The following is a 25,207-nucleotide window of genomic DNA, read 5'->3' as shown; positions in this document are numbered from 1 at the left end:
GACCTGGGCTCTGATCCCGGTTCCGCCATATACCTGCTGTGTGACCGTGGGCAAGTCACTTAATTTCTCTATGCCTCAGTTCCCTCATTTGCAAAATGGGATTTCAGTACCCGTTCCCCCTCCCACTTTGACTGTGAGCCCCTTATGGGACCTGATGATCTTGTATCTCCCCCAGACCTTAGTACAGTTCTAAGCACATAGTAAGCGCTTAATAAAAAGCACAATTATTATTATTATAAAAAGCGTTGATTACTTGGCTTCAGGTTCAAGGGGAGGATGAGGGAAGGAAGGGAGTGTGGCCTGGACTCAGTTGGACTGACTCCAACTTGTCTGCTGTGTGACTGTGGGCAAGCCAACTAACTACTGTGTGCCTCAGTTTCCTCATCTGAAAAATGGAGATCCAATTCCCGTTGTCCCTCCCTCTTAGACTGGGAGCCCCATCTGGGACATGGACTGTGTCCAATCTAATTGCATTTTATCGACCTCAGTGCTTAGCACAAACTAAACACCTGACAAATTGCACCATTGTGCGTATTTTCGGACTGCAGTCCCCCGCCGTGCCACGATCACCATCCGGAACCTTCTCCCTTCCTCTCTCTTCAGCCCCACCCCCACCATCACCTCCTACCTGCTTCTCGGCCATTGTCAGCACTCGCCCCGGTCCCCGCTGACTCAGGCCCGTCCTTTTCCCCTCTTTACCTCCCTTGCCCTGGCTTGCCTGGCTCTGAGGCTCTGGGGTGGTGATCTCTAGCCTGGCCTCTCTAATTGTAGGTAAAACGCCGGAGGAGGTGATGAAGAAATACCTGCAGAAAGTGCGGCATCCCCCAGATGAGGTGAGAAGGCAGTGCCGGGCGGGGATGTTGCAAATGGGGAGAGGTTTGGGGTCACACATCATCACTGGAAGTATTTCTTAAGCACCGGTCCGCACCACGTGCTGAAAGAAGCCCGGGGACAAGAGGCGTAGCTGTCGTCCTGGTTTCTAGACTCTGGAAGGGGAAGCAGCGTGGCCTAGTGGGTAGAACCCGGGGCTGGGAGTCAGGAGGACCTGGGTTCCAATCCCAGCTCTGTCACTTGTCTGCTACGTGGTCTTGGGCAAGCCATATCACTTCTCCGGGCCTCACTTACCTCAGCGTAAAATGGAGATTAAGACTGGGAATCCAGTGTTGGGATGGAGAAGCAGCATGGCTCAGTGGAAAGAGAACGGACTTGGGAGTCAAAGGTCATGGGTTCTAATCCCACTTCTGCCGCTTGTCAGCTGGGTGACTTTGGGCAAGTCACCTAACTTCTCTGTGCCGCAGTTACCTCATCTGTAAAATAGGGATTAAGACTGTGAGCCCCATGTGGGACAACCTGATCACTTTGTATCCTCCCCAGCACTTAGAACAGTGCTTTGCACATAGTAAGCGCTTAACAAATACCATCATCATTATTATTATTATTATTATATGGACGGTGGGCAACCTGATTGGCTTGTATCTACCCCAGCGTTTAATACAGTGTCTGGCACTTCGGGCTTAACAAATATCATGCAAAAGAAAAGGAAGCAGCTCCATCACTTGTCTGCTGTGTGACTTTGGGCAAGTCACATCACTTCTCTGGGCCTCAGTTACTTCATCTGTAAAATGGGGATTAAGACTGGGAGTCCAGTGTGGAACATGGATGGTATCCAACCTGATCAGCTTGTATCTACCCCAGCATTTAGTACAGTGCCTGGCACTTAGTAAGAGTTTAACAAATATCGTGAAAAAAAAGGCAGTTGAAACATTAAACTTCCTTACTTTTGAGCTCTGCCAAAGGAGTCGCTGTACCTGCCTGTGTATAAGAAGCTTTTAAAAATGGAAGAAAAAGAGTGCAGCTAAAATTATTCCTTTCCTAATCTGGGTGTGTTTTATGGGACAGTGCAGCCATAGATTGATAAATACAGTATTTCCCAAGGACATACTTAACCTGGTTCATCCTCACTTTTTTTTTTTTTAAGTGGGCCTAGGGAGAAATTAGAGATTGCATCTTCAGAGGTTGAGGATTAGGAATCGTGAGACTTGAACTCATTCATTCAATCGTATTCATTGAGCACTTACTGTGTGCGAAGCACTGTACTCCATTCCTAGTTTGGGCTTTAAAGCAGGGAGGTGGTAGACAATCTACTTAACCTGCTTGGATCTCAGAGCATTTGTAGTTTGCCTTCCTGCTCCCTTACTACCTCAAGAGAGGAAGTGGAAGTAATAATAATAATGTTGGTATTTGTGAAGCGTTTACTATGTGCAGAGCACTGTTTAAGTGCTGGGGTAGATACAAGGTAATCAGGTTGTCCCACGTGAGGCTCACGGTTAATCCCCATTTTACAGACGAGGTCACTGAGGTACAGAGAAGTTAAGTGACTTGCCCAAGGTCACACAGCTGACAAGTGGCGGAGCCGGGATTAGAACCCACGGCCTCTGACTCCCAAGCCCAGGCTCTTTCCACTGAGCCACGCTGCTTCTCTAGAGTGGTCTAGTTGAAAAAGTATAGATGCAGGAGTCAGAAGACGTAGGTTCTAATCCCAGCTATGGCACTTAGGTGCCGTGTGATGCCGGGCAGTCACTTATCTTCTCGGTGACTCAGTTCCCTCATCTGCAGAATGGGGATTTAATCCTGTTCTTCCTCCTACTTAGACTGTGAGCCCCATGCGGGACCTCATTATGTTGTATATACCCCAGCACTAAATACAGTGCTTGGCTCATAGTAAGTGCCTAACGGATACCGTAACTATTATTCTTCCTAGTTTTTGTCATTAGGACTGGGAGATCTTGGGCAACTTACCCTACCCGAACTTTAGGTATTGGTGGACTGCCTCCCTGCTTCCTCACTACCTTGAGGGAGGGAGGAAGAGAGGAAAAGGAAAGGAGGGAGGAAGAGGGAGGGAAAGGGAGGATAGACTGGAGGAGGGAGGGAGGGAAAGAGAGGGTAGAATGGAGGAGGGAAGGAGGAAAAGGGAGGGTAGAATGGAGGAGCGAGGAAAAGGGAAGGTGGAATGGGAGAGAGGGGAGGGAGGAAACGGGAGGATGGAATGGGAGAGGGGAGGGACGAAAAGGTGTGGTAGGAGGAGGGAGGAGGAAGAGGGAGGGAAGAGTCACTAAGGGCTGTGGAGAATACAGTATAACAAGAAACAGACACGTTCTCTGCCCACAAGGAGCTTACAGTCTAGAGGAGAAGAGAGAGGAGAGAGAGGGAGGAGGAAGGGGGAGGAGGGAGGGAAGAAGAGAGAGGAAGGGAGAGGGAGGGAGGAGGAAGAGGGGAGGAGGGAGGGAAGAAGAGAGAGGAAGGGAGAGTGAGGGAGGAGGAAGAGGGGAGGAGGGAGGGAAGTAGGGAGGGAAGGAAGAGGGAGGGAGGGAGGAAGAAGTTCTTAGGAAAAGTTCCATGTGAATAAAAGATGCTGTTCTTGTTATAAGTGTGACCTGGTTGACGAGTTCTGTTCCTCTGGTCCCCTTCAGGACTGTACCATCTGTATGGAGCGTTTGGCAGCTCCCTCGGGCTACAAGGGACCCCAGCCTAACGTGAAGCCCGACCTGGTGGGGAAGCTGTCCAGATGTGGCCACATCTACCACCTCCACTGCCTGGTCGCCATGTACAACAACGGCAACAAGGTCCGTCCCGGCCAGCCGGGCCCACCTCTCCGCCTCCTCTTCCGAATTGCCTCCCCTGCAGGAATCAATCCATCAATCGTATCTAGTATCTGTGGTATTTGTTAAGTGCTTACCGCTACGTGCCGGGCACCGTACTGAGCGCTGGGGTGGATTCGAGGTCGGACACGGTCCGTATCCCACAGTTTTAATTCCCATTTGACAGATGAGGGAAGTGAGGCACAGAGAAGTGAAGTGACTTGCCTAGGGTCACACAGCAGACATGTGGCGGAGCCCGGATTAGAACCCAGGACCCTCTGACTCCCAGGCTCTATCCACTGGGCCACGCTGGTTCTCTCCTATCAGTAGTTGGGAGATTGGCAGGGCCTGGGGTGGGTGAAGAATGTGGCTTATCTGGGGCAAGGAAGGTGGGATATTTCTAATTTCAGAGGAGGTGTGCTTTACTTGGAAGTAGCCAGGGCAAACCAGGGCTGCTCTTTCTTTTTTTTTAATAATTTTTGTTAAGCGCTTACTACGTACCAGACACTGTTCTAAGCGCTGGTGTAGATACAAGATAATCAGGTTGGACAAAATCTGTGTCCCAAATGGGGCTCACAGCCGTAATCCCCATTTTATAGATGAGGTAATTGAGGCACAGAGAAGTGAAGTGGGTTCCAGTCTCAGCTCCCCCTACATACCTGCTGCGTGACCTTGGTTAAGTCACTTAATAATAATGTTAATAATGTTGGTATTTGTTAAGCGCTTACTATGTGCCGAGCACTGTTCTAAGCGCTGGGGTAGACACAGGGGAATCAGGTTGTCCCACGTGGGGCTCACAGTCTTCATCCCCATTTTACAGATGAGGGAACTGAGGCACAGAGAAGTGAAGTGACTTGCCCAAAGTCACACAGCTGACAAGTGGCTGAGCCTTAGTTTCTGTGCTTTAGTTTCCTCATCTGTAAAATGGGGATTGAATGCCTGTTCTCCCTCCCTCTAAAACTGCGAGACCGGAACAGGGGCAGTGTCTGCTCTGATTCTCTTGTATGTACCTCAGCCCTTACTATATGTGTCAGGTACTGCGCTAAATGCTTAACAATGCCACAGTTAGTATTGTGGTTATAGTGATTACTGTTACATTAGGGACAAGAGTAGGATCAAATAATATATTGGGCCAGAACAAAGGCAGACCATTAAATCAGTAAATCTGTCCATGGCTGCATGAATCATAAGGGTGGCCAGTGGAATGACATCATAAGTATTCACGGGAAGCAAGTACGGGAAGCAGCGTGGTTCAGTGGAAAGAGCCCGGGCTTGGGAGTCAGAAGTCATGGGTTCGAATCCCCCCTCTGCCACTTGGCAGCTGTGTGACTGTGGGCAAGTCACTTCACTTCTCTGTGCCTCAGTTCCCTCATCTGTAAAATGGGAATGAAGACTGTGAGCCTCACATGGGACAATCTGATTACCCTGTATTTACCCCAGCACTTAGAACAGTGCTCTGCACATAGTAAGCGCTTAACAAATAGCAACGTTATTATTATAAGTATAATTGTGGTATTTAAGCACTTAACTACAGGCCAAATCTAAGGTAGATATAAGGAATCAGATGGGTCACTGTCCCTGTCCCTTTTGGGGCTGACATTCTGAATAGGAGGGAGGACAGGTATTTGATCCCCATTTTACAGATGAGGAAATTGGAGCGCAGAGAAATGAAGTGATTTGCCCAAATTCACCCAGCAGACAAATTATTATTATTATTATTGTTATGGTATTTGTTAAGCCCTTACTATGTACAAAGCACCGGGGTTGATACAGGGTAATCAGGTTGTCCCACATGAGGCTCACAGTCTTAATCCCCATTTTACAGAGGAGGGAACTGAGGCCCAGAGAAGTGAAGTGACTTGCCCAAAGTCACACAGCTGATAAGTGGGGGAGCCGGGATTAGAACCCACAACCTCTGACTCCCAAGCCCAGGCTCTTTCCACTAAGCCACGCTGCGTCTCAAATGACCGAGCTGGGTTTAGAAATCGGGTCCTCTGACTCCCAGGCCCGTGCTCTTTCCGCTAGGCCACGGAAGTCAGGCAGCGCTTCCTGGAGGAGGAGGTGACTTCTTAAGAGGCCTTTGAAGGATTGAGTTCCACGGTCACAGTGGTTAGGGGTAGGTAGACCTATGGGAATTGAGTGCTTATGTCAACAAAGTACTGCATTACTATCGTTATTATTATTAGTAGTAGTTATAGTTTCAGTGGTATTATCATGGTACTTGTTAATAATAATAATGTTGGTATTTGTTAAGCACTTACTATGTACCGAGCACCGTTCTAAGCGCTGGGGTAGACACAGGGGAATCAGGTTGTCCCACGTGGGGCTCACCGTCTTCATCCCCATTTTACAGATGAGGTCACTGAGGCACAGAGAAGTGAAGTGACTTGCCCAAGGTGACACAGCAGACAAGTGGCAGAGCTGGGATTGGAACTCATGACCTCTGACTCCAAAGCCCGTGCTCTTTCCACTGAGCCACGTTGCTTCTCTAAGTCAGTTAAGCACTGACTATGTGCCAAACACCATTCTAAATGTTTAATCAGGCTGGACCCAATCCCTGTCGCACATGGGGCTCCCAGTCCAAGTAGGAGGGAGTAGGATTGAATCCCCGTTGTGCAGATGAGAAAACCAAGTCACAGAGAAGGGAAGTGACTTGCCCGGGGTCACACAGCAGACACATGGCAGAGCTGGGATGAGAACCCAGGTCCTCTGACTCCCGGGCCCGTGCTCTTTCCACTAGGCCACGTTGCTTCTTTAAGCAGCTTGGGAGAGTGCAGTACAACAGAGGTGGTAGACACGTTCCCTGCCCAGATCTTTGAAGCCTCAGGTGATCCGCAGTCCAGGAAACGGCCTAGAGACTGTCTTTTCCAGCCTTTTCCCTTCCAGTCTGAGATCTCAGAGGCCTTCAAAAGATCCTTATAAATCAGTCAACCAGTGATCTACAACAGAGTTGGTAGACATGTTCCTTGCCCATAACGATCTTATATCAATCGGTCAATCTGTCAGTGGTTATTGAACATTCCTTGTCCATAACGATCTTATATCAGTCACTCAGTGGTTATTGAGCATTTACCTTGGGCAGAGCACCGTGCCAACCGTTTGGGTCCTCAGCCTTCGTGCTTAGCCTTATTAAAAGCACATCTCCTTCGAGAGACCTTCCCCGACTATGCCCTCATTTCTTCTTCTCCCACTTCCTTCTGTGTTGCCTTTTCACTTGGATTTGCACTTTTTATTCACCCCTCCCTCAGCCCCACGGCACTTAGGTACGTATCCGTAATCGATCTATTTGTATCGATGTCTGTCTCCCCCTCTAGACTGTAAGCTCATTGTGGGCAGGGAGCGTATCTACCAACTCTATTATATTGTACTCTCCCAAATATTTAATCCAGTGCTCTGCAAACAGTAAATGCTCAATAAATACGATGGATGGATGGATGGATGGATTGTTTGGGTGAGTACAAAAGAATTAAGTTGGTGGACACGATCTCTGTCCATTAAGAGTGTACGGACTAGAGGAGAAGACATAGACATTTAAATAAGTCCGTCAGTGGGCAGGGACTGTCTCTATCTGTTGCCGATTTGTACGTTCCAAGCGCTCAGTACAGTGCTCTGCACATAGTAAGCACTCAATAAATACTATTGAATGAATGAATGAATGAATAAGTGACAGATTGGTATGGACTCACTAGAGGGGTGAGTAGTGAAGGATAAACTTGTTTTTAATGTCACGCTGATGTATTTACCACCTGGGACATGGTTTGATGAGCTCCCCAAGATTTTGGAATTCTACAAGTTTTGCAGGTCACTTTTCCTCCTGTTAGAGAATCAGTTCCTCATGTTTCTGTTATACTTTCTCACGTGCTTAGCACAGTGCATGACATCCAATGGAAGCTCTGTCGATACCATTACCCCTTCTCTAGTAGTCTTATCCTAGGGATGATGATAACGACGATGGTGGTGTTTAAGTGCTTGCTATGTGCCAGGCACTGTTCTAAGCACTGGGGAGGATACAAGCAAATTGAGTTGGACACAATAATTAGTCTCAATTCCCATTTTATAGATGAGGTAACCGAGGCACAGAGAAATGAAGTGACTCGCCCAAGGATCAGAGGATTAGAACCCTTGGCCTTCTGACCCCCAGGCCCGTGCTCTATCCACTAGGCCATGCACCGTGGAGTCACTTAATATGGTGAATCTAGACCATATGCTCCCCGTGGGCCGGGATGTGTCGATCAACTCTGTTTCATTGTACTCTCCCAAGCGCTTAGTACAGTGCTCTGCACACAGTTGACCGATTGAAATGACGATGCAGCCAAAAAAGTCACATTATTTCACATTTTGTTAAATCCCTTGCACATAGAAAAAGCCAACTAGCCCATAGGCCGGACCCTTCATCGTTTAGAAGAAACATCTGCTCCTTTGACTTAATGTAGTTTTTTAACACGACAAACAGCTTGAATGGAAATGGCACCAGGTTGCTTGGTTGCAGCTGTTGGGCAACTGTTCAGTCTTCTCTCCTTGTCCAATTTGTAAAATGTCCTCTCTTGGACTTGCCTGCTCTCCTCAGTTGTCTTATGCCGTCGAGTCGTTTGCGACCCATGGCGACACCACGGACACATCTCTCCCAGAACGCCCCCCTCTCCATATGCGATCGTTCTGGTAGTGGATCCATAGTTTTCTTGGTACAGATATGGAAGTGGTTTACCATTGCCTCCTACCGCACGGTAACCTCGAGTGTCCGCCCTCTTTTCTATGCCACTGCCGCCCAACACAGGTGAGTTTTGACTTGTAGCAGATGGCCTTTCACTCGCTAGCCACTGCCCAAGCTAGGAATGGAATGGGTAGGCCACTGCTTGACTCTCCCACCCATAGCCAAGACTGGTAGAGTACTGGACACTCCCCAGGTGCGACCCTGAGAGGGGCTCACCTCAGTTACTCCCCTTCACATACTCTTTGGTCTTTTCCTGCTGGAGTATTTGAGAGTGGATTGAGCGACGAAGCGCTCAGTACATACTCCGATGTTTGATAGGTCGAAACGGTCTGTTCTGGCAGGACTTCCTTCCATTGTCCTTGAATTTTTCATCGCCACCTTCTAATGTGACCTTTTTTTTTCCGGGCCTCGTTTTCAGGATGGGAGCCTGCAGTGTCCGACCTGTAAAACCATTTACGGGGTGAAGACGGGGACCCAGCCTCCCGGGAAGATGGAGTACCACCTCATCCCCCACTCCTTGCCTGGGCATCCTGACTGTAAAACCATACGGATCATCTACAACATCCCCCCGGGAATCCAGGTGAGAGGGCTCCCCTGTCCCACTGAACTCCTTGTCCCTTGGCAAGAGAAAACAGCAAATATCAAGACATTATTATTATTATTATCAATCCAGGCCAGACTAGTTGACTTCCTTTTAGAAGTGGGGGAAATTCAAACTAATGTCCTCGAAATGGCCTCCACCAATCCCATCCTGTGGAATCAATGTTGGGGATTGTGATGGAGGTAAATAGAAGGGAGATCAGATCATCTACCGCTAAATATAAAACTACTACGATGGTCTTATCTCAGAGTCTGGGTTGCGGGAGACTTGCACCCGTCTGCTTTGCTGAAGAGAAGCTGCTGTTTCACAGGGTTATTTCAAGATGGCTTTGCCCGACACCCTCTGAGTGAGTTCTTCAAGAGGAAATCCAGACACCTTTGGGGACAGAAGTCAGCAGTGAGAGAGAAGAGTTAAGTGGGTCCTTGATGAGCCCCCAGATAATCAGGTTACCGGTCCTGATGTGTCAAGGCCGAGGCTCATCCGACATTCTCAAGAGACCCTGTATCATCAGAGAGAGAAAACACTGGACCAGGAGTCAGGAAGCCATTATTTTAATTCCGATCAGCTGTGTGACCTTGTGCAGGGAACTAAACCTTTCTGGACTTCAGTTTCCCCACCTGTAAAAAGGGGCTATTCTGATCTTCCACCTATCTCGTAGGGCCCGTGGACTTTTATCAATCAATCAGTGGTATTTATTGAGTGCTTACTGTGTGCGGAGCACTGTACCAAGCGCTTGGGAAAGTGCAACACAACAGTATACCAGACACATTCCTTGCTCACAACGAGCTTACAGTCTAGATAATTAATGTAGTTGAGTTGACCCTTGAGGTCAGGTGAAATCAGTCAGACAGTGGTATTTTTTGAGCACTTACCATGTGCAGAGCCCTCTACGAAGTGCTTGGGAGAATACAATACAACCAAGTTGGTAAACGTATTCCCCGCCCATAACAACCCAACAGTCTAAAACAGAGCTTGGTACTAAGTGCTTGGGAGAGTACAATATACGTTCCCTGCCCACAGTGAACTTACAGTCTAATAATGTTGGTATTTGTTAAGCGCTTACTATGTGCAGAGTACTGTTCTAAGCGCTGGGGTAGATACAGGGGAATCAGGTTGTCCCACGTGAGGCTCACAGTTAATCCCCATTTTACAGATGAGGTAACTGAGGCCCAGAGAAGTGAAGTGACTTGCCCACAGTCACACAGCTGACAAGGGGCAGAGCCGGGAGTCGAACCCATGACCTCTGACTCCGAAGCCCAGGCTCTTTCCACTGAGCCACGCTGCTTCCCCGAGGAAGCAGTCTAGAGGATACAAAATCTAGAAATGATTCATTCATTCAATAGTGTTTATGTGCAGAGCACTGAACTGAGCGCTTGGAATGTACAATTCGGCGACAGATAGAGACAATCCCTGCCCAGTAATGGGTTTACAGTCTTGACTGATCTAGAAATGATGCAAGTGCCACAGTTTGATGTCTTTGACACGAGGGTCCTACAGTCTCGTCATGGTCCCCGGAATCTTATCTTGACATGACTAAAACTGAAGTCCGAGTGCCTTCTCAGCGTCATCAACATTAACGGGAAAATCTCTCTCTCTTTCTTTTCCTTTCTTTTTTGTCCTCAGGGACCAGAACATCCAAACCCTGGGAAAAGCTTTACAGCTCGAGGATTTCCACGCCACTGTTACCTCCCGGACAGTGAGAAGGGGAGGAAGGTGAGAGATGCGCCCGTCAGGATCGAGGGAATTCATAGCTGACTTGGGTCCGTGGGCAAAGCTTCTTACCAAGATTGCAGTCTATCTAATAGCATCTCTTGGAGACTGGGTGGGAGTCAGGGCTGAGCCATTTGCCTGGATGCGGGGAGAAAGGGAGTGGGACAAGCTGCATTTTGGGGCGGGTGGAGTTTTCTCTCCCAACACCTCCCAGATAAGGGTTGTTGGCCGTGGAGTTCCCTGCACTCGAAACTTTACCTGGAAATCCCACAGTAGAGGTAATCAATCAATCCATCAGTGTTATTTACTGAATGCTTACTATGTGAAGAGCTTTGTACTAAGCATCTTTTTCAGTGGTACTCGTTAAGTGCTTACTATGTGCCAGACACTGAAGGAGTATGGGTTTGGGAGTCAGAGGTCATGGGTTCAAATCCTGACTCCGCCACTTGTCAGCTGGGTGACTGTGTGCAAGTCACTTTACTTCTCTGTGCCTCAGTTACCTCATCTGTTAAATGGGGATTAAGACTGCGAGCCTCACGAGGGACAATCTGATAACCCTGTACCTACCCCAGTGCTTAGAACAGTGCTCTGCACATAGTAAGCGCTTAACAAATACCAACATTATTATTATTATTAAGCGCTGGGGTAGATCCACAGTAAACAGATTAGACACAGTCCTTGTCCCACATAAGGCCCCCGGTCTTAATCCCAGGTAGCTGAGGCCCAGAGAAGTGAAGTGACTTCCCCAAGGTCACACAGCAGACAGTGGCAGAGCTGGGATTAGAACCCAGGTCTTCTGACTCCCAGGCCCAGGTTCTTTTCACTAAAACACACTGTTTCTCCTTCACTTGGAAGAGTACCGTACAACACAGTTGGTAGATGCAGTCCCTGCCCGCAAGGAGTTTACAGTCTTGAGGGGGAGATGAGCGTTAAAATAAATAATCTAAGAGTAGTGGTTGCTATAGCAGCATTTATTGAGTGCCCACTTGGTGCCGTGCACTGTACTAGGTATTTAGGAAGTGCAGAATAACGAAGGGATCCGGTCCCTGCCCAGAAGGACTTTACACCCCAGTGGAGGAGATAAATCTCAAAATAATTACGACTGGAGAGGTCAAAATAAATAATTGAGAACACCCCACTCCCATTTTGGGTCCTTTTTATTCAGAATTGATGAAGAGAACTAGAAGACGCAAACCTCAGCGAAAACAGTAGAAAGCTCCTGACACAGATTGGGATGTACCACTTAGGCGAGCCCTTCTGCCCCTTGGGGTAGCAAGAAATGGAATTGGCTGAGCTGTGCGACAGGATTTCCCTTAGTGATCAAATTCTCCGTGGTCTCTGCCTTGAGGATAAGATTTATCTGGGGTGGGAGAGGACACGATTATCCTCATCATGAACAGCATTTATACTGTCTATTATGTGCAGAGCGCTGCCCTTGGGACTTGGGGAAGTATAATAGGAGAAATAAGTGTGAGGAGAAGCGAGGTCTGGTGGATAGAGCGTGGGCCTGGGAGTCAGAGGACCCGGGTTCTAATTCTGGCTCTGCCACTCATCTGTTCTGTGACCTTGGAGAAGCCAGTTATCTCCTTTGGGTCTCAGATCCCTTATCTGCAAAATGAGGATTCAATCCCTATTCTCCCTCCTGCTTAGACTGTGGGACCTGATCATCTTGACTCTACCCCAGCGGTTGGCAAATAGTAAGCGCTTAACAAATGCTACAGTTTTAAGGGAGAGGCACCATCCTTATCATCCAGGGATTTACAGTCCACTGGTTCGGTGAAGAATCAACGAGATAGCCTTCAGAGGGTTTTGAGGGGTAAAGGGGAAAGGAGTAGCAACTTGGAATGCTTGGTGCAAATAAAGAAATGCTGGCTTTAAAATTTGAAGGAGGGCTGGAAGGGATCAACATCGAGGTCTGGGACAGATGATAGAGAAGCAGTGTGGTCTAGTAGAAAGAGCCCGGACCTCGGAGTCAGAAGGCTTGGATTTTAATCCCAGCTCTGCCGCTTGTCTGCTGTTTGACCTTGGGTAAGTCACTTTGCTTCTCTGGGCCTCAGTTTCCTCATCTGCAAAATGGGGATTCAGCCCCTGTTCTCCCTCCTACTTAGGCTGTGATCCCCACGTGGGACATAATGATAATAATAATAATGGCATTTGTTAAGCGCTTACTCTGTGCCAAGCACTGTAGATACAAGGTAATCAGGTTGTCCCATGAGGGACTCACACTCTTAATCCCCATTTTACAGATGAGGTCACTGAGGCCCAGAGAAGTGAAGTGACATGCCCAAAGTCACACAGCTGACAAGTGGCAGATCCGGGATTAGAACCCACGACCTCTGACTCCCAAGCCCGGGCTCTTTCCACTACACCACGCTGCTTCTCTAATGATCTTGTATCTAACCCAGTGTCTAGTACAGTACTTAGCACATAGTAAACGCTAAACACCACCATTATTATTATTATTATTATTATTATAATGATGATTGGCTGCTCAGAGGGATTCTTGACCAAAATTGATATCTACTCCAGCACTTAGTAAAGTGCTTAGCACATAGTAAGCGCTTAACAAATACCACAATTATGATGATGATGATGATTTGCTGCCCAGAAGGGCTCCCGGCAGAAATTGACAAGAAATCCACCCCCATACCTAGGATAGTGGCCTGGTGGATAGAGCACAGGCCTGGGAGTCAGAAGGTCATGGGTTCTAACGCCGGCTCCACCGCTCGTCTGCCGTGTGACCTTGGGCAAGTCACTTCACTTCTCTGGGCCTCACTTCCCTCATCTGTAAAATGGGGTTTGAGACCGTGAGCCCCACGTTGGACTGTGTCCAACTCAGTTTGCTTGTATCCACCCCAGGCTTCGTTGCTGAATTGTTCTTTTCAATCGCCTAGTACAGTGCTCGGCACACAGAACGCTCTCAATAAATATTATTGAATGAATGGATACAGCGCCTGGCACGTCGTAAGCACTTAACGAATACCGTCATCGTTATAGTGCTTAGCGCTTAACGAATACCACGCTTATTATTATGATGGCGATGACGTTTGGCTGCCCGGAGGGGTTCTCGGCCGAAATCGACGGAAGCCCCTCCCGGGTCTCAGCGTCCGGCTCTCTGTCTTCCGCCCAGGTGTTGAAGCTGCTGCTGGTGGCCTGGGACCGCCGTCTGATCTTCGCAGTGGGCACCTCCAGCACCACGGGCGAGTCCGACACAGTTATCTGGAACGAGGTCCACCATAAGACGGAGTTCGGCTCCAACCTCACCGGCCACGGCTACCCGGACACCAATTACCTGGACAATGTGCTGGCTGAGCTGGCGGCCCAGGGCATCGCTGAGGACAGCGTTGCTCAGGAGAAAGACTGAGGCTGGAGGAGGAGTTTAGAGGTGGGAGGAAGGAGAAAGAGGGGTAAGGACCTCCCCCCGCCTCCGGGGCCAGCTGGGTCCTTTGACTCCCCCCACCGTGTCCTCTCCAGCCCCTCTCCTGCTGCAAGCGGCGGCCACGACGTTCTTAAATGTCCTCAGACGAGGGGAGTGTCAAAAGGTGCCGCTGTGTCTTGGCCCCGGGTGGCCGGCGGGGCTGGGTTGGGCATCTGGCGACGCACCTGAGGTGAGGGAAGAGCGTCGTCAGGCCGGGCGATGGCCTCGGGAGGCCTGAGGCCTCCTTCGCCTCAGCGCCTCCTCTTAGAGTTCATTCTGCTTTAAGTGCAGAGTTTCAGTTGCGCTTCTCTCGAACGGGAGGGGTACGGGCTCTCACTGTGTGGGGTCGGGGAGGGTCAACCGCTAAACTACTGTGAAATATAAACTGCAGGCCCTAGGGCCCTGGCGGAGTGGAAGCCCTCCTCTTGTGGGTGCACTGAGGGGTCCGGCTTTCTGTCCTGTAACGTTCATCCCCTCGCCCTCCGCCCACCCAGCGGGGTGATCGGTTCCGCCTTGATATTTGACTCCCGGTTCCATTTACTGGCTTCGGGAAAAGCCTCGGGAACTAGATTTCCATCCGAAAGGTGCTGTCCCCGGGTCTGCTCGGTCCCTGGCCCGCAGCCCCCCACCCTTTTCTGAATCGGTGGGTCTGTGCCCAGAGAATGGGGCCAACAACCCGCTTTCTCATTCATTCCACCCCAGGGAGAGACCAGTCGCAGTTCGCCGTAGTCTGTGTATTCAGTATGAGTTGAGTCCCACCAGCCCCTGGGGTTCTTGTGTCTGAAAATGACCTTCACCAAAGGGCAAGGGCACGGTATCCTTTGGACTTCAGCTCCATTTGGATCTGACCCTCAGAATCAAATCCAGATTCCACTGCCTGTTTAGCCTCGCCCAAGTGGGATCAGAAAGAAGCGAGTACCGTGCCCTGCCCCACTCCCGAGCCCTTTCACTGTCCTTGTTGAAAGCGGAAAGTGTTCGGTGTCTGCTGGCCCCCCGGAAGGATGTTTTAGGCCGGAAGAACCAAGACCCAGGTTTGCCCAGTCCAAACTTGGGCTTTAATTTGTCCCGTTCTACAGCAAAATTGTTCTGGGGGAAATCCCTAATTCCTTGATCCACTTGGGGTGGGTTTAGGACCAAGCCCGACCCTCCTGGTCTCACTAAAACCTATTCCTAAATGAGTCCGGTCTGGTCCGGTTTGCGTCCGAATGATGTCCTGGGGAATTGCCTCCGCCAAGCCTCCTCTCCTGCCATCTGCCCCTTCTGGGAGAGGAGTTAGGGTCTAGAGGAAAGTAAAAGGGAAAGAAACCCTGTTCCTCCTTGATGGTGGGTTCTTTGAACTATGTGTATGGGGGAAGTTCCCCTAAATTTGGATTTGAATTTATATACCTCATGTTTTGGGGGTTTGACGTATATATGTACATATATTTCATATTGTTTGGAAGGTTTTCAAGGCTAGAAAAATTCACGACCACAAAAACGGTACTTAGGTTTAGGAGCGGAGGTCGAGAGATTACCCGGCCCCAGCCCCGAGGGCGATTTACTGGGGACGAGGCAGCCACTTTGACATTGCCCTCGGCGGCGGCTCTAGCAAACACCCGAATTTCAAAATTTCAAAGAATTTCAAAATGGCAGCCTAGCGGAAGTAGTAGCGTGGCCCTTCTGCCAGAGGTGTTGCTGGGGAGGCCTCGTGCCAATTTCGGCTCTAGGAAAATCCTCCCCCATCAGCGGTGACACTGCCCACAGTTAAGCGCTCAGTAAATACTAATGTGGAGCCCGCTGACTCCACACTCCCCCTGCTCCAACCCCTTTTTTCCTCATCCTTTTTCCCTAATTAATGCTAAAGGAAAGTCAGGACCCCCGATTGTCCAGACAAGGCCATGTCACTGTGGTGTTGCTATTATATTCCTCTCCCCGTGCAGCGTCTGCAGTAGTTGAGGTGGGAAATTCCTAGACCTTGGGCTTTTGAGCCTTTTCCTCTAGGAGGAGGGCACAGGCTAATGCCAGGCTCGCCCGCGGTCTCCTCGTGAAGCTTCTGGGCTTCTCCTTGGCCGAGGTTGGAGAACAGCCGTGGTGGCTAGGTGGCTGGGAGGAGGGGTGTAGACGGGAGATGAGAGGGGAAACCTGGGGAGGATTGAGCAGTGAGGGGTGGGGGGTGCGAAAGAGTGTGAGCGAGGCCTTCGTTCGACTGAGGCCGAGAGGGTGGTCTGTGTGGAGGGGAAGCTGGGGCGTCGGAAAAAGGGAGCGAAGAGAGAAGCCCAGAGAATTCACGGGGTCGATCGATACGCTAGGATCCGTACCACTTCGGGAATTAGCTTTTGAGCCCAGCCACTCTCCCGCGTGTGTCTCGTCTGTCTATCCTTCTGTTTCTTTACCAGTCTCTTGGTGGCAGGACTTAGGACTTATTGGCTGTTCCCCACAGAACACCGAAACCCGCCCCTCTCCCCACCACCCTCTGAGGAGCAATTTCTTTCAGGTTCTGCTAGAGATGATACAGGATCCAAGTTGGGGGACCCGTCCCGTCGGAGACTTGCTTGTGTTACCGTAGTAACTGTTCTGCCTTAGAGAGCCGACCGCGCGTCCACCCAACTGCATCCTCACTTCCTCCACCTCAAGGCCCCCTGCTCTCTTTCCCCTCAGCCCCCGGGCACCGGGCCCACGTGAGGGCTCGGCCTCCAGGATAGAAAATGAGGTTGCCTACACGCCTCATCTGAAGTTCGTCTCCTAAGGGGGTTGATTTGGTGTGCGAGTGAGGGTGTGAGTGTGCGTGCGGACATATGCACGGTTGTCTGTGTGGTGGCCTTTTTTTTTTCTCCTTTTCTATAATTTGGAGTTGTCTGTGGTTTGATACTTGGCGATAAAGAACGCTGTCCTGAGATCACACCGACCTGAGCGTGAGGCGATTTGGGAGTCTGTGAAGCGTGGCGTTGGAGAGGGGCTGGAGAGGAGAGGGTACTTTCCCCCCACATCTTCCCTGTTTTGGTTGCATTGGATTTGGGGTGGGGAAGGGGATTGGCGACGTCCTGTTGTATATATTGTTTTGTTCGTAAAACGGTGCATTTTGCAGTCTCTGGTGTGTTGATCTGGGAGAGGACTATGCCATCTGGTGCTGAGGGCTTGGACGTGCAGAACAATAAATGGAGAACAAATATCCTCCGAGTCCGGGGGCCTGCGGGTCGTCTGTGCGTCCGTCGGTGCCTCTCCGTCTGTCCCTCGGAGGTGTCTGTGTATCCGTTCGGAGGCCCGTCGGTGGGCCGCCCGAGCCCTTTGGGGCGGGGGAGTCCCTGAACTCCGCTCTCCTTTCCCACCTCAGACAAATGCCCCATATCACTCGTTCATTCATTCTTTCATGCATTCCGTTACATTTAATGAGCGCTTACTGTATGCAAAGCACTCGGCGCGTGGGAGAGTACCACAGGACATAAACAGACGCATTCCCTGCCCACAGTGAGCTTACACTCGTCCCCTGTGGTGGAGGAACTCACGGGGAGGGCAGAAAGGAGGATAATGTAATAATAATAATCATTCACTCAATCGTATTTATTGAGCGCTTACTATAATAATGGTACAGCGTGGCTCAGTGGAAAGAGTCCGGGTTTGGGAGTCAGAGGTCATGAGTTCGACTCCCGGCTCTGTCACTTGTCAGCTGTGTGACTGTGGGCAAGTCACTTCACTTCTCTGTGCCTCAGCGACCTCATCTGTAAAATGGGGATTAACTGTAAGCCTCACGTGGGACAACCTGATGACCCCGTGTCTACCCCAGTGCTTAGAACAGTGCTCTGCACATAGTAAGCGCTTAACAAATACCAACATTGTTATTATTAACATAAACGTATTCCCTGCCCACAATGAGCTTACACTCGTCCCCTGCGGTGGAGGAACTCAGGGGGAGGGCAGAAAGGAGGATAATGTAATAATAATAATCATTCACTCAATCGTATTTATTGAGCGCTTCCTATAATAATGGTACAGCGTGGCTCAGTGGAAAGAGCCCGGGCTTGGGAGTCAGAGCTCATGAGTTTGAATCCCGGCTCTGCCACTTGTCAGCTGTGTGACTGTGGGCAAGTCACTTAACTTCTCTGTGCCTCAGTTACCTCATCTGTAAAATGGGAATTAACTGTGAGCCTCACGTGGGACAACCTGATTACCCCGTATCTACCCCAGCGCTTAGAACAGTGCTCGGCACATAGTAAGCGCTTAACAAATACCAACATCATCATTATTATTATTATTACTTCTTAAGTGCTTACTATGTGCCAAGCACTGTTCTAAGAGCTGGGGTAGATACAAGGCAGTCAGGTCGGACACAGTCCCTGTCCCACATGGGGTTCACACTCATTCCCATTTTACGGTTGAGCTAACTGAGGCCCAGAGAAGTGAGGTGACTTGCCCAAGGCCACACACGGCAGACGTGGCAGAGCCGGGATTAGAACCCAGCTCCTTCTGACTCCTAGGCGGGTGCTCTCATCCACTCGGCCACAAGAAGGGTGACCTCAGGACGGTGTCCAAATGTGAAATAGCCGGGCTACTCACAATCCGTCAATGGCATTTACTGCATGTTTACTGGGGGGCGGGGGCGAGCACTGTAGTGAACGTTTGGGAGTTAGCAGACAAGATCCCTGTCATCGAGGAGCTTTCGATCCCAAAACCCTTCTCCCGGCTACCCTCTTCCTCTCCTACCCTGAAGGGGCTCTTGTGGAAACTTTCCCAATAATTCCCCTCTCGCCAGCAGAGGCCGGAAACAAATGTGGATCGCATTCCAAACTCTTCTCTCCCAGAGCTTAGTACGGGGCTCTGCACACAGTAAGCACTTAATAAATACTCTTTCTACTGTGCAACAACGGTCAGGAGAGCAAGTGGATGTTAGCCAAGTCTTTAGAAAAAAAATAAAAAGGAACTGTTCTCTAGCGGAATTCACTTCAAACGGCTCTCAGGGAATGGCGGCCTACTGTCATCCGTGAAAGCATTCCATGCCTCTATTCACACTCGAAAGGAGCCTGCCCTGTCTTCCTCACTCCAACCGCCCGACTCCCAAGCAGACCTCCGTTTGAATGTGTAGCCTGCGAGTCCCCGGGTTGATATTCCCACAGCCTCAGGACTGGGCTGAGAAGAGATGAAAGGCGTCTTTTTTTTCATGGTATTTGTTAAGCGCTTCAATGCGCCAGGAACTGTACTAATCAGGTTGGACAAAGTCCATGTCCCACAAGGGCTTCACGGTCTTAACCCCTGTGAACCTTGACCCCTTAACAGTCTTAACCCGTGTGAGGCCTCCCCTGATTAAGCCCCCCTTTCCTCTTCTCCCACTTCCGCGTCACCCTGACTTGCTCCCATTATTCATCCAGCCCTTCAGTACTTGCGTACATATCTGTCATTTATTTATGTTGGTGTCGGTCTCTCCCTCTAGACTGTGCAGGGAATCTGTTTATTTTTATATGGTACTCTCTTAGTACAGTGCCCTGCACACAGTAAAAGCTCAATAAATACAACTGAACGAATGAATGATTCCCCCATTTGACAGGGAACTGAGGCACAGAGAATAATAATAGTAACGTTGGTATCTGTTAAGCGCTTACTATGTGCCGAGCACTGTTCTGAGCGCTGGGGTAGATACAGGGTCATCAGGTTGTCCCGCGTGGGGCTCACAGTCTTAATCCCCATTTTACAGATGAGGTAACTGAGGCCCAGAGAAGTGAAGTGGCTTGCCCCAGGTCAAGCGGCGGAGTCGGGATTAGAACCCATGATCTCTGACTCCCAAGCCTGGGCGCTTTCCACTGAGCCACGCTGCTTCTCAGAGAAGTAAGTTTACATACCCAAGGTCACATAGCAGTTAAGTGGCAGAGCAGGGATTTGAACCCAGGGCCTGTGATTCACTCCCAGGCTCATACTCTATCCACTAGACCGCACTGCACTGAATCAGGAGAAGACTTTACCCTGTGCTGAATGAACGAATGAAGGACGTTTACCTCAAGGTTCATGACTGTGCAACAGTGGGTGAAACGTGTCTTGTGGGATCTTCTCTTTACTCACGTTCCTGCCGGTAACAAACTAGGCTGATGCATTCCTATTTTAATACATTTTAATTTTAATACATTTAATACGTTTCGTGTGCCATTTTGTTAGCAGACATAAAAACCTGAGAGTGAATAAAAATCTTTACATTTCGCAGAGCGGCAGTGGCACCGGAGTAAGTCAGATGGAGTTGGATTCTCCTCTGGGTGACTCGGTACCCTCTCGAGACACTGAAGCAAGGGCCGGTCTTAGCGGGAGAATTTAGCGTAACCGAAAAGGGGCCCACGAGGCACCTGGGAGCAAGAGAATAAGACTCTTGGGTTTTCCCTTGAGTTCTCAAGAGATCCAGTTGACCAGAAATTATTTAGACAACAAATTAAGTTAGGGGAAAGGCTGTAAATTCATCGTGGACCGGGAACGTTACTTTTATATTGTCGCGTCGTTCTCTTCCAGATGCTTAGTACGGTGCTCTGCACGCGGTAAGCGTTCAATAAATACGACTGATGGATCGATCGATTAATTGAGCGAGGGGGTAGCCGTTCCAACACTCAAATGGCCATATCCTGGGAGGTGACTGGGCTTTCATTTCCACCCTCTGGCTGCGAGACCTTGGGCAAGTTGTGTAGTTACCTTCTTCCACCTCCCCTAGCCTTATGTTCATTCACTCGTATTTATTAAGCTTCTCCTGGGAGCAAAACACTATACTAAGTGCTTGGGACAGTACTGTATAACAATAAACAGTGAGCCTTGTCACAGGAACAAAGAGGTAGGAAACATAAAACGTTTTGAGCTCCTCAGAAGAAATCCAAGGCATTTTGTTGTAATAATGATGGTCTTCACACCCCTCCCCTATTATTTTTAGGGACTTTAGCTGATTTACATAGTTTCTCCGTCCCCACCAGGAAATAGAATTGACGTTCCACTCGGCTGTAGTCCATCCCTACCAGGGTGGTCTCCCGTGGTGGGGAACAGCCGCTCGCCAAGCCTTCTGTCATCCCATTGGTGTCACCTACCTCCCGTCCCGTGATTCACTAGTGGGCAGATTTCCTGTGTGGGTGTGTGGGTGTGTGGGTTTGGGGGGTGCCTGAGAGAGTGGGTGGCCGGGGAGGAGGGCGGGAAGCAGAACACGGACCTGGAAAGGGCAGCACGTTGAAACAAAAGACCGTTTTGGGTTTTTCTGTTCCTAATTAGCCCAGAGACAGGACCCAGCTGTGGGAAAACTGAATTCACGTTTCCCTTGGGACAATGACGTGTAAGTGACTGTCTCCCTCCGAACCCTTCTTGATATCACCAGAGCAGAAATGCCACGTGCTCCTCTGGTGAAACACCCTGAAGTTCTCATCAACCAGCTGGCCGAGGCTGAATAGTCTTTGGGTGGGCTGGGGGGTTATTTCAGTAAGTGGTTTTTAATTTTTTCTCACTGCCCAGATGGGAGACCCCCCCCCCCCCCCCGATAGGTGTTGGTGAGTTAATAAGATCCACCCGAAGCACCCCAAACCAAGGACTGAGAGATTGAACTCTTGCTTTTCTGAACCCAATTCTGAGTACCCTTTGCCCAAAATTCTTTTGGAAGGGCCCCCTAAGCTTTCAGCCTCCTTTTGGATCAGGAATAAGCACGGAAAAAGAATATTTGACCACGTTTCCCGAAACTGGAGCAGTAAGAGGAAGACGGTTGCCTCTGCAGGCCCCTGGGACTTGGAAAATGGAGCCACTGGAATAATAATAATAGTGATATGTAAACCAAATCATAATAATCGTCGTATTCGTTAAGTCCTTACAATGGGTCAATCACTGTACTAAGTTCTGGGGTGAATCAAGTCGGAAACAAGTGCTTACTGTGCGTCAAACACTGTCGCAAACCCTGGCATAGATACAGTATAGGCAAATTGGACATAGTCTGTCCCATACGAGGCTCAAAGTCTAAGGGGGAGGGAGAATGGGTATCAACCCCATTTTTACTGATTAGAAAGTTGAGGCACAGAGAAGCTCAGTGCCTTGCCCAGGGTCGCACAGCAGGCAAGTGGCACAGCTGGAATCAGAACCCATGTCTCCTTGTTCCCAGGCCCAGGCTCTTTCCTCTGGATCGGGACTTGGGAAAGCAGTATATCGCTCTCCAGGTCAGCTGGCTTATTCTTTTTTCATTTGTCCCAGTTACCCCCTCCCAGTGTAGGCTGGGAGGCTCCCTAACTCTCCTCCCAACCTCCACCCCGCCGACCTCCCCCGACTCACATTCCGAGCACAGTTCCAAACGGCTCCGTCGGTCGGCCAGACGATGGAGATGGAGATTCGAAGAAGCATCAGAACCACACACTTGCCGTCGGCCTCTTCTCCGGTTAGGGCAAGAAAAAAATTCGAGGAGAGTTAAAGGCAAGCTTACGTCGTGAGCCGAGAAGGAAGTGAAGCAAAATTCCACGGGAGAAGTTTAGACGGCCGGGTTCTCTTCCCCCGGGTCAAAAGTTTCGTTCGGATGCGTTGGGCCGGCGGTGTAGTTAGCGGAGCCCGAAATCAACCTCTGTTCCTCCTCCTCCTCCTCCTTCTCCCCTTCCATCTGTATATAGTCCCTCTTCTTGTACCTTCTGGAGCCATAGATGACCAGGGCAATCAGGGCTGCCAGGAGGGTGGTGATTCCTGTCGTGAGGCCAGCGGCCTCTCCCCCCGACAAGCCCCTCTCGCTCCCTTGGACGAGCTTTATGGTCCGGCGCACTTCAGAAGGCTCTCCCAGCTTCCACAGGTGGGTGGAGGAGTCCCGGACCCAGGACTTCTCCGTCTCACTGTTGGTCACCAGGACCGTGTTGGTCGAGGCCTGACTCATGAGAGGGGGTCGGGAGAACGGAGGGAGTCTGACTGGAGGCAGGGACTGGCTGGTGAAGAGCCCGGCTTTGACACAGTATGACACCTGGCAGCCATCGCTGATGAGCGCTTGGTGCTGACTGAAGCCCCCGGGGCATCTTTTCAGGAAAGGGGCATCCGGATGCCCCCCGGGCTGACCAGAGCTCGCCAGGGGGTTCCCCGTGGAGCAGCTGAAAAACCCGCCGAAGGGCACGGAGAACTTGTAGCCCAGCTCGTAGTCCTGGCTGACGCACACCCGGAGGCTGTCGAAGAGCCTCAGGGGGAAGTAGCTCGAGGGACAGGACTGGGCGTTAGTCACGGGGTTGGTGCTCTTGCCGCTGAAAAGCCCCCCAAAAAGGAAGCCCGAGTGGCTGGAGACCTGCCCGGTGGCCACACACCAGGAAGCTCGGAACTCGGCCCTCGCCACCCGGAACACATCCTCGCATATTTTCTTGCAGAAGACGAACAGGGTGCACGATCTGTGGCATTCCAGGCGGCTGTACCCTTCCTCCGTGGTCTGGGAGCCCAGCAGGACTGGAGAGAAACCTTCCGGGCAGGAAAACCCCCCCGTGAGCGGATTCTTCTGCTCTAAGCTCTGGCAGAGTAAGAACTCTCCCTGGCTGGACAGTTGCTGACACTCCTGGTAGACTCCCCCGAAGGTGAAGTTCGTCATCCTCCCCTCGCAAGAGCCGTCGTCCGCGTTGGCGTGAAAGTTGAAGTTGGGCGACTCCGTGTCGGTGCAGCCGGGATAGATGTTGAGGCCGAAGTACCGGCGGACCGCGACTTCCACCGTCTTGGCCAGCTTCTTGACCAGGGGGATGGGCAGTTCGGGCAGCGTCTCGGGGTTGATGAAGAAATACAAGGGCAGACCGGAATGGTCGATAGCCACCAAGTGGTTGGTTATGCCCTCCTGCCAGGCCTTCAGGGTGATGCCGGGGTAGAAGGCCAGCCCGCCGATGCTTTGAACCCTGGAGCTGGTTCTGTTGGAGATATAATTCTGGTTAAAGCCACCCTCCAGGTGAAGCGCCTCACCAAACTTGGCGTCGATCAAGCTGTGGAAGGAGACCGCGGCCGAAGTAGTGATGGAGCTCCGGAGGGCCCAGTTGTTCTGGACAAACGTGGACTTGAGGTGGTCCTCCTGCACGAGGCTGGCCCCGGCGTCCACGCCGGTGACCACGTGGGTGCCGTAGTTGAGGACCAGCAGCTCGGCCAGGAAGTTGGCCATCCGGGTCTGATTGTTCTCTAGGCGGTCGGAGATGTCCATCAGCTGTTTGGCAAATTCTCGGTCCAACACCGAGGAGGGGTTGATCTTGGCCGTGTAGACCACGTTCCTCACCTGGACCCTGGTGGTCACGGAACGGTCCTTCACCTGGCACGTCTTCACGTGCTGGAACTCGGCCGAGAACTTGCCGTTGGCGGCGGAGAAGAGGGAGAGCTCCGTGTTGATGGAGAAGGCGGTGGTGCTCTGGTAATCCTTCCAGGAGTCGATGATTTCCGAGTTCATCTCCATGTTGCTCCGCTTTAGGGGGATGGTGAAGACTTGGTCTGGGATGATATAGCGTCCGTCCTCGGTGGTCCTGCAAGTGCTGTAGCCCAGGTCCAGGACCCTCCCCATGTCCACGTTTCTTAGGTTGTCCCAGCCGCCCCCGGGCAACACTTCTAGGACCGGGAGGTTCAGTGCTTTCTTGCAGTCCTGCAGCCCAGCTCTAGCAGGTTTCTGCTCTAAGGCTCCATCCGCCCTGTCGGCCTCCGCCGCCGCTGCCCAGAGAAGGATGACCACGAGGCCGTTCATGGCTCGAGCCACCTGAGGCACAAGCACAGCTGCGCCGAGTGGGACGAGGGGACCCAACTGAGGCGGCACAGCCAGCAGCCTGCTGAGGCAGTTGAGGCTATGGTTCCCCTTTTTAGGTTCATTGATTGAGAAAAGGAGAAATGAAAATGCGCCCACGGGTCAAGCCCGTGAAGGCCCTTGAAGTCGGAACGCTGCACGGAGTCTCTCGTCGACCTCAGCAGATGAGCTGTAGTCCCGACAGCTGGCATTATTATTATGAAGGAAGGACGCCAGTGTTAATGGTTTGCACCAGGCCACTGGCACTCTTTCTCCCTGCTGGGCCCGGAGCGTGACAACTGAGTGAGTGGGCCAAGGTGCAACACATTGTGAACACGGTAAGCGCTCGATAAATACAATCGAATGAATGAATGAATGAATACACATATCTTGCATAGGCAGTTCCGAATTCCTGGGGCAGAGGAGCCGCATGGCGTAGTAGATGGAGCACCGTCCTGGGAGTCAG

At 50.7% G+C, this 25,207-nt stretch overlaps 2 protein-coding genes and 1 non-coding gene across 7 annotated transcripts in view; 1 reads left to right on the top strand and 2 right to left on the bottom strand.

Moving 5' to 3' along the window:
* The window catches only part of DTX4 (deltex E3 ubiquitin ligase 4), a 60,843-nt gene extending 43,609 nt beyond the window's left edge, over nucleotides 1-17,234 (top strand). For all 5 annotated transcript variants that reach the window (XM_029061613.2, XM_029061612.1, XM_029061611.2 and 2 more), the window contains 5 exons: nucleotides 772-833; nucleotides 3,471-3,623; nucleotides 8,768-8,929; nucleotides 10,574-10,663; nucleotides 13,791-17,234. In XM_029061613.2, coding sequence (XP_028917446.1) covers nucleotides 772-833; nucleotides 3,471-3,623; nucleotides 8,768-8,929; nucleotides 10,574-10,663; nucleotides 13,791-14,024 — 701 coding nt within the window. In that variant the 3' untranslated portion in view covers nucleotides 14,025-17,234. The remainder of the gene's footprint in view (nucleotides 1-771; nucleotides 834-3,470; nucleotides 3,624-8,767; nucleotides 8,930-10,573; nucleotides 10,664-13,790) is intronic.
* Nucleotides 8,423-8,560, bottom strand: LOC114810865. The gene has a single exon (XR_003758555.1). It is a non-coding gene; the product is annotated as a small nucleolar RNA SNORA7 (small nucleolar RNA).
* MPEG1 (macrophage expressed 1) lies at nucleotides 14,178-24,786 on the bottom strand. Its single transcript, XM_001506303.4, has 2 exons — nucleotides 22,314-24,786; nucleotides 14,178-14,263 (listed from the first exon to the last, which is right to left on the bottom strand). Exon 1 carries the CDS (start codon nucleotides 24,703-24,705, stop codon nucleotides 22,507-22,509), a length of 2,199 nt encoding a protein of 732 aa, XP_001506353.2. The 5' UTR covers nucleotides 24,706-24,786; the 3' UTR covers nucleotides 14,178-14,263; nucleotides 22,314-22,506.
* Nucleotides 24,787-25,207: the final 421 nt, after the last annotated feature.

This window comes from Ornithorhynchus anatinus, chromosome 3, assembly GCF_004115215.2.
Source record: "Ornithorhynchus anatinus isolate Pmale09 chromosome 3, mOrnAna1.pri.v4, whole genome shotgun sequence".
NCBI classification, from domain to species: domain Eukaryota; kingdom Metazoa; phylum Chordata; class Mammalia; order Monotremata; family Ornithorhynchidae; genus Ornithorhynchus; species Ornithorhynchus anatinus.
Note: the sequence above shows the minus strand (reverse complement) of the source record. Positions and strands in the feature narration are given on the sequence as shown.